Here is a 13007-nt window from a genome sequence, read left to right on the forward strand (position 1 = left end):
ACCAGACAATGCTGAATTTCCCGGGAAATTTCCAGTCCGCCAAAATATATATTATTGAAACTCCCGCCACCATGTACTTGTGTGACGTAGACACTGACGCTACCTGACAATCGAAGATGAACCAATGAGAGCCTGGGAAATAACAAAATGACACAAGAAGGACAAATCAGACCTTAGCTGCGGGAAGTCCAGCTGATTGGGGGAGGAGTTGTGGAGACATTTGGCGCAAGTTTTGTTTCATAGTCAGTCAGACAGACTAGAGCGCGCCAGAGACATTACACGAAATCCATCTAGACGACTAGCCCGAATACTACTTAATCAAGAACTGAAATAAGGTAACACTACTTTCAATGCATGTTTATAACGTGGAAACTTGTAGCATTTACGTTGGATTTGACGAGATAATTTAGATTTTTTTTGTCAGAATTTGGGGGGAGATATATTGCGAGCGAGTTTCCGTAGCATACTGGGGGGATTATTATCAGTCAAGTTTAACTAGCTAGTCAGATACAAAAAACAGTTTGTCGAAAAAAGCAATAAATATATGTCCTGTTTTCTTTGATTGTGGTATTTTACGCCATTTCAGTGTCAAAAATATTTGTGCTGTTGGCGCCACAAATGAGGACACGTATTGTTGTCGCCATTGAGTTTTCAGATACAGTAGTTACTGAGAATTCACACCATTCTGATGGCCCCGGAAATGGCCTAATTGTTTGTTGCATAGCCAGTATACAGTCGAACATTCGGGCTAACCTTTTGTAATGTCGATTTACAACAGTGCAACAACGGCACAAAGACGTATACGAAGACAGCACACACTTGTAAATCGAGGGAGTCATGCTTAGCAGTTATAGTATTTTCCACCCAAGTTAATGTTATAACTACTTCGATCAGGGTAGGCCTGATCGCTAGGATGGATGGTATTGTAACGTCATTTACTATTAAGCGCTTCTGTACCTCTTCTGTATTCACTCATTTCAATTCACTCTTGAACATAAGACAATTGTTTTTCTTGCTGTCTATCTATTCATGGTTGTTGTCACAATGGCTGACCTTTATCTCTTCCCCCCCTCAGTCTTTTGAAACCGGTCTGGACGCTAAGTGCTCACCACGAAGATGCCCAGTACACGTTCCCAGGCTCAGCCCATCCTCCAGTTCCCCAGATGCAAGTCCTCTAGGGTTGACTCAAAAAGCACCCCCTCCAAGAGCACATCCCAGCTGAAGGAGACCCAGTCCCTCTGCTCCGTGGAGGCTTCTAAACCGCAGTCCCTTCCAGAGAGGGTCCAGCTAACGCCACTCTCACACGGGCCCGTGGCCCTCAAAGGCATAACTCTGTGCCCAAGGCTGACCCCAAGAATACCCCTCAGCCCTCGCAAACGCACAGGTATGGGATTGTTATTATACAGAACTTTGAAAGTCTTTCACTGTCTCAAACTTTAGTCCGTTTGTGATAAAAAAAATGTTTATACATATTCTGTTCAAGGTCTAAGCCGATAAACCACCATGCTCAAAGTTAAGGAATAATTTCAACTCTTGACACAAACGTGACGTGCTATTAAAGATAGACATCTTGTTTCTAACCTAACCATCCGTCTTCTGTGTGTTTCTCAGGAGATGAAAATGGCTGTAACCTCAGTGTCAACCTACTGGGCTCTCCTCCTAAACAGACCCGCCTTAACCTGTCCTCCCCCCGCAAGCTGGGCTTGGATGAGAACTCCCCTGTTAGATCCCCGAGGAGACTACTGACCCCCCTCTCCCGCCCCAGGGCCTCCCCCAGCAGACTGCATGAGACCCCCAGTGGGAGCCCATCATGTCCCCGATCAGAGAAGACCCCCAGGGTCCGCCTCTTTGCGGAAAGTAAGACATGTCTCTCACGGTCTCTTCCTCTTCTTCCTTCTCTCCTCCCTCACGTTCTCTTCCTCGTACCCCTTTCTCCTCCCTCACGTTCTCTTCCTCGTACCCCTTTCTCCTCCCTCACGTTCTCTTCCTCGTACCCCTTTCTCCTCCCTCACGTTCTCTTCCTCGTACCCCTTTCTCCTCCCTCACGTTCTCTTCCTCGTACCCCTTTCTCCTCCCTCATGTTCTCTTCCTCGTACCCCTTTCTCCTCCCTCACGTTCTCTTCCTCGTACCCCTTTCTCCTCCCTCACGTTCTCTTCCTCGTAACCCTTTCTCCTCCCTCACGTTCTCTTCCTCTTCTTCCTTTTCTCCTCCCTCACGTTCTCTTCCTCGTACCTTTTTCTCCTCCCTCACGTTCTCTTCCTCGTACCTTTTTCTCATGTGCAAATGAAAAGCGTTAAACTCCAAAGAGAAATGTGTGCCTTTATTTGATTTGCTCATTATTCTAAATGTTCACGTCATATAGACTTAAGGCAGACTATTAACCCATTCTCCGGTCCCTCTCCAGAGTCCAAGTTCCATAGTGTGAAGCAGGCCCTCCACACGGCCGTCCCAGAGCGCCTGCTATCCCGGGAGGCTGAGAGGTCCTCCATCCGCTCCTTCCTGGAGGACAAGGCCCTGAAGGCCCGCCCGGCCAGCCTCTACATCTCTGGAGCCCCCGGCACCGGCAAGACGGCTTGCCTCAACTGTGTGTTGCAGGAGATGAAGGTTAGCGCCACTGTTCGCGTTAGCCTCCGCTTTGTTAATGATGGGTTAATTGTTAGCGTTAGCCTAGCATTGGATCTGTTGCCTTGACAGGATTCCAACATTCATTGGCCTAGTGATGTATCTTGAGTGGATCCCAATACTCTAATATGACCGTGCACCTCTACCATAAGGTGCAGAATCACTTAATTCCACCCCTTGTGTACAGCCCTGAACCCTGTGTAAATGTAACCCCATTGATTTCTGTTACATGAATTTAACTATTTCCTCTCTTGATCCAGGATGAGCTGAAGGAGATTCAGACAGTGGTGATCAACTGTATGGCTCTACGTAGCTCCCACGCCATCTTCCCCTTGCTGGCAGAGAAGCTGGGGGCCTCCGGGAGCCACACCGACACCAAGCTGCAGAGACTGCTGACCAGCACAGGGCCCACTGTGTGAGTATCTATAACCCTGAACTAAAACTTAAATCACGTTTGCAAAGAGAAGAAAATTGCTTTTCACTCTGAAGTTTTCTTTGTCCAACTACTCTGAATTTACACCCTAAAAAACAACAACACATATTTGAGAGGATTTACATTTTGCTGACCGATAAGTTTAGTCTATTAACCTTCTTTCTCCTTCTCTCCCCAGTCTTCTAGTCCTGGATGAAATGGACCAGTTGGATAGCAAGGCCCAAGACGTTCTCTACACCATCTTTGAGTGGCCCTACCTGCCCAAGTCCCGCCTCTGTCTCATCGGTAAGAACCCCCGACTATACCGTGTAAAACAATATACGCCGTCTCTGGTATACACGTTTCATTGGCCGTTACAATTTCTAGTTAATATCTAAGAATTCATCTTTAGATTTCACCCTAAAACTTCATACACACGTCTACTACCCATTTCTAGATTTAAATTCCATCCATTCAACTCTCATAGCCATTTCCTAATATGGGCTGTCCTTAGTCTTCCTGTATGCAGGCAGGTGTAATGTCGGTGTCGTGCCATTCTAGGTATCGCCAACGCTCTGGACCTGACGGACAGGATCCTCCCCAGGCTCCAGGCCCTGCCTCGCTGTCGCCCCCAGCTGTTACACTTCCCTCCCTACAGCCGCCAGGAGCTCGCCGCCATCGTACAGGACAGACTCACACGGGTGTCCGGAGAAGGGTTAATAGACGCATCGGCCGTGCAGTTTTGTGCCAGGAAGGTGTCTGCTGTATCGGGAGACGCACGCAAAGTTCTGGATATCTGCCGGTACGGGAATGAAATGACTAAATATCTTAAATACACTGCAGTAATACTAAATATCATGTTGGTTGCAATGCTGACTTCTTAGGACACCTTTGGATTGGCCACGAAAATAAATGTAAGATCAAATATGAGCAACCGAAAAAATGTGCGTTTACTATGGCTAGTTCTAGGTGGTCTTGGAAAGTTGGTATGGGAAGGGAGATACCTAGTCAGTTGTGTAACTGAATGCATTCAACTGAAATGTCTTCCGCATTTAACCCCTCTGAATCAGAGCGGTGCGGAGGGCTGCTTTAATTCGCCGTCTGGGGGACAGTGGGTCAACTGGTGGAAGTTTTGTTTGAGAACAGAAAGTAGCATGACGCTGGTTCCTCTGTGTTACAGGAGAGCTGTAGAGCTCGTGGAATCTGACGACAGAAAGAAGGCAGCAGAAACTACAGAGTCTCGTGTGAGCGTGCCCCAGGTGGCCAGAGTGCTGTCGGAGGTGTACGGGGACCGCATGTCCTCCTCAGAGGGAGAGAGCTTCCCCCTCCAGCAGAAACTCCTGGTCTGCTGTCTGCTACTGCTCACCCGCAACGGCAAGAACAAAGAGTTCCCACTGGGCAAGGTGAGAGACGGGCACTGCATTTGTGTGAACACGATACTACCACCCAAGTTTGTAAATTGAGAGCGAACATTTAGCTTTTTTTGCTTTTAATCATTTTCTAATACACCTTGATGTAGAGTGTACAAAACATTAAGAACACCTGCTCTTTCCATGAGACTGACCAGGTGAAAGCTATGATTCCTTATTGCCAAATCTAACTTCCACTTGCTAAATCCACTTCAAATAGTGTGAATGACAGATGAAATCATTTTTTGGCCTTACACAGTCCATGTCTCAATTGTGTATGTGTGCCATTCAGAGGGTGAATGGGCAAGACAAAATATGAAGTGCCTTTGAACGGGGTATAGTCGCAGGTGCCAGGTGCACCGGTTTGTCAAGAACTGCAATGCTGCTGGTTTTTTCACGCTCAACTGTTTCCCGTGTGTATCAAGAAGGGTCCACCACCCAAAGGAGTGGGATGCATTGGAGTCAACATCCCTGTGGAACGCTTTCGACACCTTGTGGAGTCCATGCCCTAACGAATTGAGGCTGTTCCGAGGGCAGGGGGGGTTGCAACACAATATTAGGAAGGTGTTCCTAATGTTTTGTACACTCAGTGTACATTTAGCATAGAAGTCTAGGTAGCTAGTCAGAATGAAATGTAAAATACAGTTACAGATGTTTTCTCTTGCACTGATCTGGTTACCACAAAGTCATTGAGTTGCTGAAGGCCAGTCTTTCTCAAGTCTGACTCTCTTCTCTATCCCTCAGCTCCATGAGGTGTACAGCCGTATATGTGCCAAGAGACAGGTGGGCAGCGTGGGCCAGGGCGAGTGCCTCTCCCTCTGCAGTCTGCTGGAGAGCCGGGGCATCTTTGCCCTGAAAAAAGCCAAGGAGGCTCGCCTCACCAAGGTTTCTCTGAAGATTGAGGAGAGGGATGTGGAGAATGCTCTGAAGGATCGCACCCTGCTGGGCAGCATCCTGACCGCTGGCCTACCATGACCTCTCACCCCAATGATGATATCAACTGACCCAGATTTATATTTATTTGTGACTTTTTTTTTGTGGGTTTTGTTTTTTGATTCCCTTTTTTCTGGTCGGGCGACGCATATCCAACTATGACTTCCTTTTTCAGAACAATGGGAAATGCAGCGATTTGTAAAATTTTTATTAACAGATGATGAACATGGACTGGAAACATTTCAAATGGTCAGCCAACCTGACCAGCTGCTTTTTAACTTGAGTTTAAAATGCTCATTTATTTTTGGGGGTGAAAACCTTATGTACATTTATGTTGTAATAAATGAATGTACAAACTTTTTAAACTTTTTAGTTGTCGCTCTTATTTTAATTCAGCAAGAGGCCTACTATTTTTGTTGAACATGGTGCATCAAAAAAGAAACTCAGAAATAAACACAATGGTTTTGTAAACTGTAGGCATACCCATCAAAATACTGAGGAAATATAGCCGTAGTCCTTTTTCCTTAGTCAAAATAAATTAAAGGCCTGCCTGCTACTAATGAGCTATCTGTGAAATATGCAGTCCACAAAAACACAAGTGAAAGTCATATCTCAGCCAGCAAAGCCATTTACAACCAAACAGCCGGAGGAAGCAAACAAGGAAGGTAAGTCCTTCATGAACTAATTTAATACACTACCCACATTATTTGTACAGTGCACTTTCAATTGTTTAAGCCGAGGAGTTGCAATTTGGAAATGGTATCAACACAAAGATCAAGTCATCCATATTGTGAGTATTTATGTACAGTTGAAGTCAGAAGTTTACATACACTTAGCCAAATACATTTAAACTCAGTTTTTCATAATTCCTGACATTTTAATCCAAGTAAAAATTCCCCTGTTTTAGGTCAGTTAGGATCACCACTTTATTTTAAGAATGTGAAACGTCAGAATAATAGTAGAATGATTTATTTAAACTTTGATTTCTTTCATCACATTCCCAGTGGGTCAGAAGTTTGTATACACTCAATTAATATTTGGTAGCATAGCCTTTAAATTGTTGAACTTCGGTCAAACGTTTTGGGTAGCCTTCCACAAGCTTCCCACAATAAGTTGGGTGAATTTTGGCCCATTCCTCCTGACAGAGCTGGTGTAACTGAGTCAGGTTTGTAGGCCTCCTTGCTTGCTCACGCATTTTCAGTTCTGCCCACACATTTTCTATAGGATTGAGGTCAGGGCTTTGTGATGTGGTCACTCTAATACCTTTGTCCTTAAGCCATTTTGCCACAACTTTGGAAGTATGCTTGTGGTCATTGTCCATTTGGAAGACCCATTTGTGACCAAGCTTTGATGTCTTGATGTTGCTTCAATATATCCACATAATTTTCCTGCCTCATGATGCCATCTGTTTTGTGAAGTGCACCAGACACTCCTGCAGCAAAGCAGCCCCACAACATGATTCTGCCATGCTGTGTTCTTCAGCTTGCAAGCTTCCCCATTTTTCCTCCAAACATAATGGTGGTCATTATGGTCAAACAGTTCTATTTTTGTTTCATCAGACCAGAGGACACTTCTCCAAAAAGTACGATCTTTGTTCCCATGTGCAGTTGCAAACCGTAGTCTGGCTTTTTTATGGCGGTTTTGGAGCAGTGGCTTCTTACTTGCTGAGCAGCCTTTCAGGTTATGTCGATATAGGACTCGTTTTACTGTGGATATAGATACTTTTGTACATGTTTCCTCCAGCATCTTCACAAGGTCCTTTGCTGTTCTGGGATTGATTTGCACTTTTCGCACCAAAGTACGTTCATCTCTAGGAGACAGAACGTGTCTCCTTCCTGAGCGGTATGACGGCTGCATGGTCCCATGGTGTTTATACTTGCATACTATTGTTTGTATAGATGAATGTGGTACCTTCAGGCGTTTGGAAAGTGCTCCCAAGGATTTTCCCATGATGTCAAGCAAAGAGGCACTGAGTTTGAAGGTAGGCCTTGAAATACATCCACAGGTACACCTCCAATTGACTCAAATGATGTCAATTAGCCTATCAGAAGCTTCTAAAGCCATGACATTTACTGGAATTTTCCAAGCTGTTTAAAGGCACAGTCAACTTAGCTTATGTAAACTTCTGACCCACTGGGATTGTGATAGTGTATTATAAGTGAAATAATCTGTCTGTAAACAATTGTTGAAAAAAATGACTTGTGTCATGCACAAAGTAGATGTCCTAACCGACTTGCCAAAACTCTAATTTGTTAACAAGAAATTCGTGGAGTGTTTGAAAAACGAGTTTTAATGACTCCCACCTAAGTGTATGTACACTTCCGACTTAAGATGCCTACTATTGGAGGTGACGGTATAAAGGGTGTTTTATTTCTTCTAGATTCACACTTCAGCATGGGTACCTAAAGACAGCCAAAGCCTATAGCCTGCAAAATGCAATGTCCTGTAACATAAATGGTTACTGGTAGGTTTCTGTCAGCACCAAATTTAGCCCAAATGCCTGTGTTCATGACCACCTGATCTGGATAGCGATACCTTTTTTTTACTTTATCCCACATGGCAGTCAAATGAAATACTGAACTACATGGGTATTTATGAAGATGGTAAACATTGATAAATCACCGAACTGCGGAAAGCTGTCATGCGAAGTTAGCGGCGATATCCTGTAACGTGTTCCACACAGTTTGTGTGACGGGGCGGAAATTCCATTTCAACATGGGTGAAAACTACCAACCGCCCGCTTGCAAACACTGGAAGAACAACTCAACTATAATGTAGTGCAGCTTTTATGATTCTCAGTTTTCATAAGCAATGCCATATGATAAACACTGACTGTATTAGCTTGGATAGTTACACTACTGATATTCATTTGAACGTGATGTATTATATAGTAAACCAAGTTGTGAGCTGCCGCAATGTTGTTTTCCAAATGAAGGAGTGGGCCTTTAATTGTCATCACAATTCTGTTCTCTCTACACAGTATGAGCACTCTCGGGGGAGAGAGTGGTGGAGGGTGGGTGCGCCTAAAAAAATGGCAATCTGACGGAATTGACACAACACTTTCCAGCTTCATTGTATGTATGGGACTGACACAGATTCCTAACAGCATATCTATCACACATTTTGATCATTGTAGAGCTCAGAAGTGATATTACATCATAAGGCAGAAGTAGCCTGGGTACCAATCTGTTTGTGCCATCATGTCACTCCTTGGCATGCAAGGAATGGCTTGATGGCACAAACAGATTGCAACCCAGGATAAGGCAGAAGATATTATAGACTGAAGATCTGTCTCTGTGTTTTAGCCAAATCCAACAGGAGAGACGTCTGACCTGTACCCAGCTGTCTGATCATGCAAACATACATGTCTGTTGATCCTCCGTTCAACTTCAGGAGAGAAAATATATCTACTGATCAACAGCTTGTCTGGTTTGTGTTCTCTTGTTCTGCTCATTTGTTTCTAATCAAATAATATTTTTGAAGCAAACAGTAAATCACCAACTTCCTGTAGTTTTATGAGTTACATTGAATGTGCTTCTTTACAGGGCCCAGCATCAGAGACCATACACAGCTGTTTGTCCAAGAACAGGGACCAGTCAACTTCAAGAACACTTCAGGAATGGGAACACTGGGCATGCGTAAGAATTTATCACGGTTCCCTCTTTTATCATCTTTATGTCTCCACATTAAAGCATGAAGTCAGGACTCCCTTATGTTTGACTGTAGGTCTAAGTTGTCTGCTGACAGGATCCAACAGGAGCCAATTCCCCTGGACTCAGCTGTGAGTCCTTTAAGAGTGACTGGTCAATGGTTCATCCTAAAACACAATTCAGGGAGGAAGGCATTTCTACTGATCGAAGCGGAGTGCTTTAGATCTTAGAGCTAGACAGACTATTTCTGTATTCCACCATCGGCCAGATATATTCTGGGGGGGGAAGATAATTATCAATAAGGTAGCACTTGTGATGCGTGTTATGTCATGTGTGCAGAGACCAGCAAGAGATCAGAGTCAGACATTCCCTATGGCCGTTCTGCAGCAGAGGTGAGCTGGCTCATGTCTTATAGTTAAAAGTGAATGGATAGTTGATTGATATCTTTTTGACCTTTAACCTCTGACTACTGTATGTAGTATTTAAGGCTCAAGGACCCACCAGGAAATACAAGTTGTGAAATGATTACAGCATTAAACATTCAGATAAATAATGTTTGTTCTTTACATATGAAGGCCTGTTTTTGCCTATTCCAGTTGGTTGAAGACCAAGTCATCACATTTGTAAAGAGTGAATTAAAGAAATTCAAGAAGATTCTGAGTCCAAATCACCCAGAATGCTCTGACAGTCAGGGGAAGGGTGGTGGTGTACGGTGAAGATGAGAACCAGGAGAGCAGTGCCAGAGAGGGGGCTCTGAAGATCACACTGCACATCCTGAGGAACATGAACCAGAACGAGCTCGCTGACACACTGGAGAACAGTAAGATCTTAAATGTTCAATTTTAATATGCCCACAAACAGTTGGATTGATGTACAAAAATATGTATTGAACGTACTATGCCTTTATTAGTATGCTTCAAAGTACATTTGTCCTTGTCATTTTCAGATCGTTTAGGTGAGCTTGCGGTGTGTCAACCTAAACTCAAATTCAACTTAAAAAAAACACACAGCTTGCTTGACCTTCTCAAGCACCTTTTTTATGGAAATAAGAGACCGCAATCTCAGACTTCAACAAGTACTGTTTGTCTTTGGTGGTCTGGATGAGTGTCGACTTCCCCTCGACTTCCAGAACAACGAGACCTGGTGTGATGTTACAAAGTCAACCTCAGTGGACGTGCTGCTGACAAACCTCATTCAGGGGAATCTGCTTCCCTCTGCTCACATCTGGATCACCTCCCGACCAGCAGCTGCTAGTCGCATCCCTCCAGAGTGTGTTGACCAGGTGACAGAGATGAGGCTTCAATGACCCACAGAAGGAGTACTCCAGGAAGAAAAATCAGTGACAAGAGCCTAGCCAGCAAAACCATTACACACCTGAAGTCTTCAAGAAGCCTCGACATCATGTGCCACATACCAGTCTTCAGTTGGATTTCAGCTACAGCTCTGGAGGCTGTTGCGTGAAACCGAGTCAAGAGATGCCGAAGACCCTGACTCAAATGTATTCACACTTCCTGAACTGTAACATATGGCTCAAAAAACAGAAATTTCCAAAGAGACCAGATCATGCTGAGACATATTCACAAATGGAAAAAGACAAAGATGATTTGGAAACTGGCCTTTGAACAACTGGAAAAAGGGCAATCTGATCTCCTATGAAGATGACCTGGAAGAATGTGACATTGATGTTACAGAAGCGTCAGTGTACTCAGGAGTGTGCACTCAGCTCTTCAGAGAGGCGTGTGAGTTGTTCCAGGAGAAGGTGTACTGCTTTGTGCGTTTCAGCATCCAGGAGTTTCTTGCCGCTGTCTGTGTTTGACATTCTCGTTGTCGAATGTCAATCTCATGGTTGAACAGGGAACAAGCAGAAACCTAACATCTGAAGAGACACCTGCAACCATCGTCCACAAGAAAGCAGTGGACAAGGCCTTGCAGTGTAAGAATGGACACCTGGACCTGTTCTTCCGCTTCCTCCTTGGCCTCTCACTGGAATTCAACCAGACTCTCTTACGGTCCCTACTAGCAAAGATTAGAAGCAGGTCACAGAACAATGAGGAAACAGTCAAGTACATCAAGGAGAAGCATCAATCTGTTCCACTGTCTGAATGACCATTCTCTAGCGGAGGAGATCCAAACTTACCTTAGCTCAGGAAGTCTTTCCGAGGCCAAACTCACCTGCCCAGTGGTCTGCTTTGGCATTCGTGTTGCTGACATCAGAAGAGCTGGATATGATTGACCTAAGGAAGTACTGCAAATCAGAAGGTCTTTTGAGGCTGTTGCCTATGATCACAGCCTCCAGAACAGCTCTGTGAGTACCTGGTGTTTTTAAAATCTCTCCATTAGATATGATGCTATAAGGACATTTCCAATAAAAACAAAAGGTACACTTTTATTGCGTGGAGAGTGTCCCACCTCACCTTCCAATGCATTAAAAACCTACTGGGAAATATTTTTGTTGATCATGTACGTAATTCCTCTTCAGACTGAAAGGATGTAACCTCACGGAATGATGCTGTGAGACGCTGGCCTCAGCTCTCAGCTCAAACTCCTCATACCTGAGAGAGCTGGATCTGAGTGACAATGACTTGCAGAATTCAGGAGTGAAGCTGCTGTCTGCTGGACTGGAGAGTCCAAACTGCAAATTGGAGACACTCCAGGTTAGTAAATTCAGTTTGACGTTATTAAAATTACTAAAGTGAACTAACTCACATTTTAAGCATCAAATGGTTTGTTACTATCTTTTCACTCTACGTGGATCGAGACGGACCTCCTTGAATAGGTTTTAAGAAGGAGACAGTGTGGACCATGATGCAGAACACTGGATAAAATCTGGCTTAAGAAAATGTTGATTTCTCTCTTGAAAGCTGCACACACACGATTCAGTGAGAATACTTACATGTTTTTGTTGGATAGAAATAAGATTAAATGATAGTAATTAAAAATACTAATAAATCGTGTCCTTTGGTCTCTCCATTAGATGCTTGTGAGCGATCGGCTGTATCCTGATCACGCAGGGCTGTTGGCAGGTGTTGTGTAAAGAGGGTCTGAACAGGCGCAGTTATTGAGAGGAAATGGGAGTGACATACAGAGACAAATCGGCAGGAGTGGAGAGGTTGGGGACTGTTGGCTGGGACGTAATGACAAGTCCTGGAGTTTGCGATGCTTTGACAAGTTACATCGCCTTCCATAATGCTAGGAGTATTGCTTTCCCTGCTACCTCGTCTTATTTGAACAGAGTAGGAGTGTATCTGGACTGGCTGGCACTCCGTCCTTCTACAGTGTCTCCTCTGGTACACTGACCCATCTGCGTACATTTTACTCCACGTTTTCTGACCCTCTTTACCCAGGGTTTGGAATGACAGTGTGCCTGTGTCAGGTAGAGCAGCCTCCAATTTGAAACTCAGGCCAGAATTCCATCATTGCAGGTAGTTGATTTTTGCATTGCGGTTTTAGAAGCAGAATCGATACAGAAATCAGTAGTCCCGTACTACCTGGTTTTAGCTGAAGCTCTGGTAGGATGTTATTTGACAGTTACCATCCTTTCTATAATTATCTTGATAATTCCTTTGGTCGTCATTGCAGTCTCACACAGATTTTAATCTGTAACACACAAATTAAATAGCATTCCTTTTTCTGCTCTGCTTCACCTACAGCAAATAAAATATTTGGTTTTGTTAAATTTAGGAGTTAAGCGTCCTGAGACCATTTTAATAATGTTTATCTGGAATACAATTCTTAAATGACACCTGTAATTTAAGAAATCATTTAGGGTACATGTTGTAGGCTAATGGAGTATTATAAAATAACATGCTATAGCCAGGTCTGCTGAACTTGTTGCATGGGCTCCGGTTTCTCCGCAGACCACTAGATGGAGCCACAAACCATTTTATGTAGTGAACATTCCTCAAGACAATGTGACTGTTTTAGGCTGAGAGACTACTGAAAATGTTCTCTAGATAGTAATGCAAGTAACTACTACCGTC

At 44.0% G+C, this 13007-nt stretch overlaps 1 protein-coding gene and 1 non-coding gene across 2 annotated transcripts; both read left to right on the top strand.

Annotated features, from left to right (window-relative positions):
* Positions 1 to 201: 201 nt before the first annotated feature.
* LOC139568601 (cell division control protein 6 homolog) lies at positions 202 to 5742 on the top strand. The gene is made up of 9 exons (XM_071390533.1): positions 202 to 335; positions 1076 to 1384; positions 1612 to 1857; positions 2406 to 2605; positions 2884 to 3038; positions 3235 to 3341; positions 3597 to 3837; positions 4216 to 4438; positions 5189 to 5742. Exons 2-9 carry the CDS (start codon positions 1117 to 1119, stop codon positions 5417 to 5419), a joined length of 1671 nt encoding a protein of 556 aa, XP_071246634.1. The 5' UTR covers positions 202 to 335; positions 1076 to 1116; the 3' UTR covers positions 5420 to 5742.
* Positions 3900 to 3970, top strand: LOC139568999 (small nucleolar RNA SNORD58). The gene has a single exon (XR_011673836.1). It is a non-coding gene; the product is annotated as a small nucleolar RNA SNORD58 (small nucleolar RNA).
* Positions 5743 to 13007: the final 7265 nt, after the last annotated feature.

This window comes from Salvelinus alpinus, chromosome 2 (genome assembly GCF_045679555.1).
Source record: "Salvelinus alpinus chromosome 2, SLU_Salpinus.1, whole genome shotgun sequence".
Classification (NCBI taxonomy): domain Eukaryota; kingdom Metazoa; phylum Chordata; class Actinopteri; order Salmoniformes; family Salmonidae; genus Salvelinus; species Salvelinus alpinus.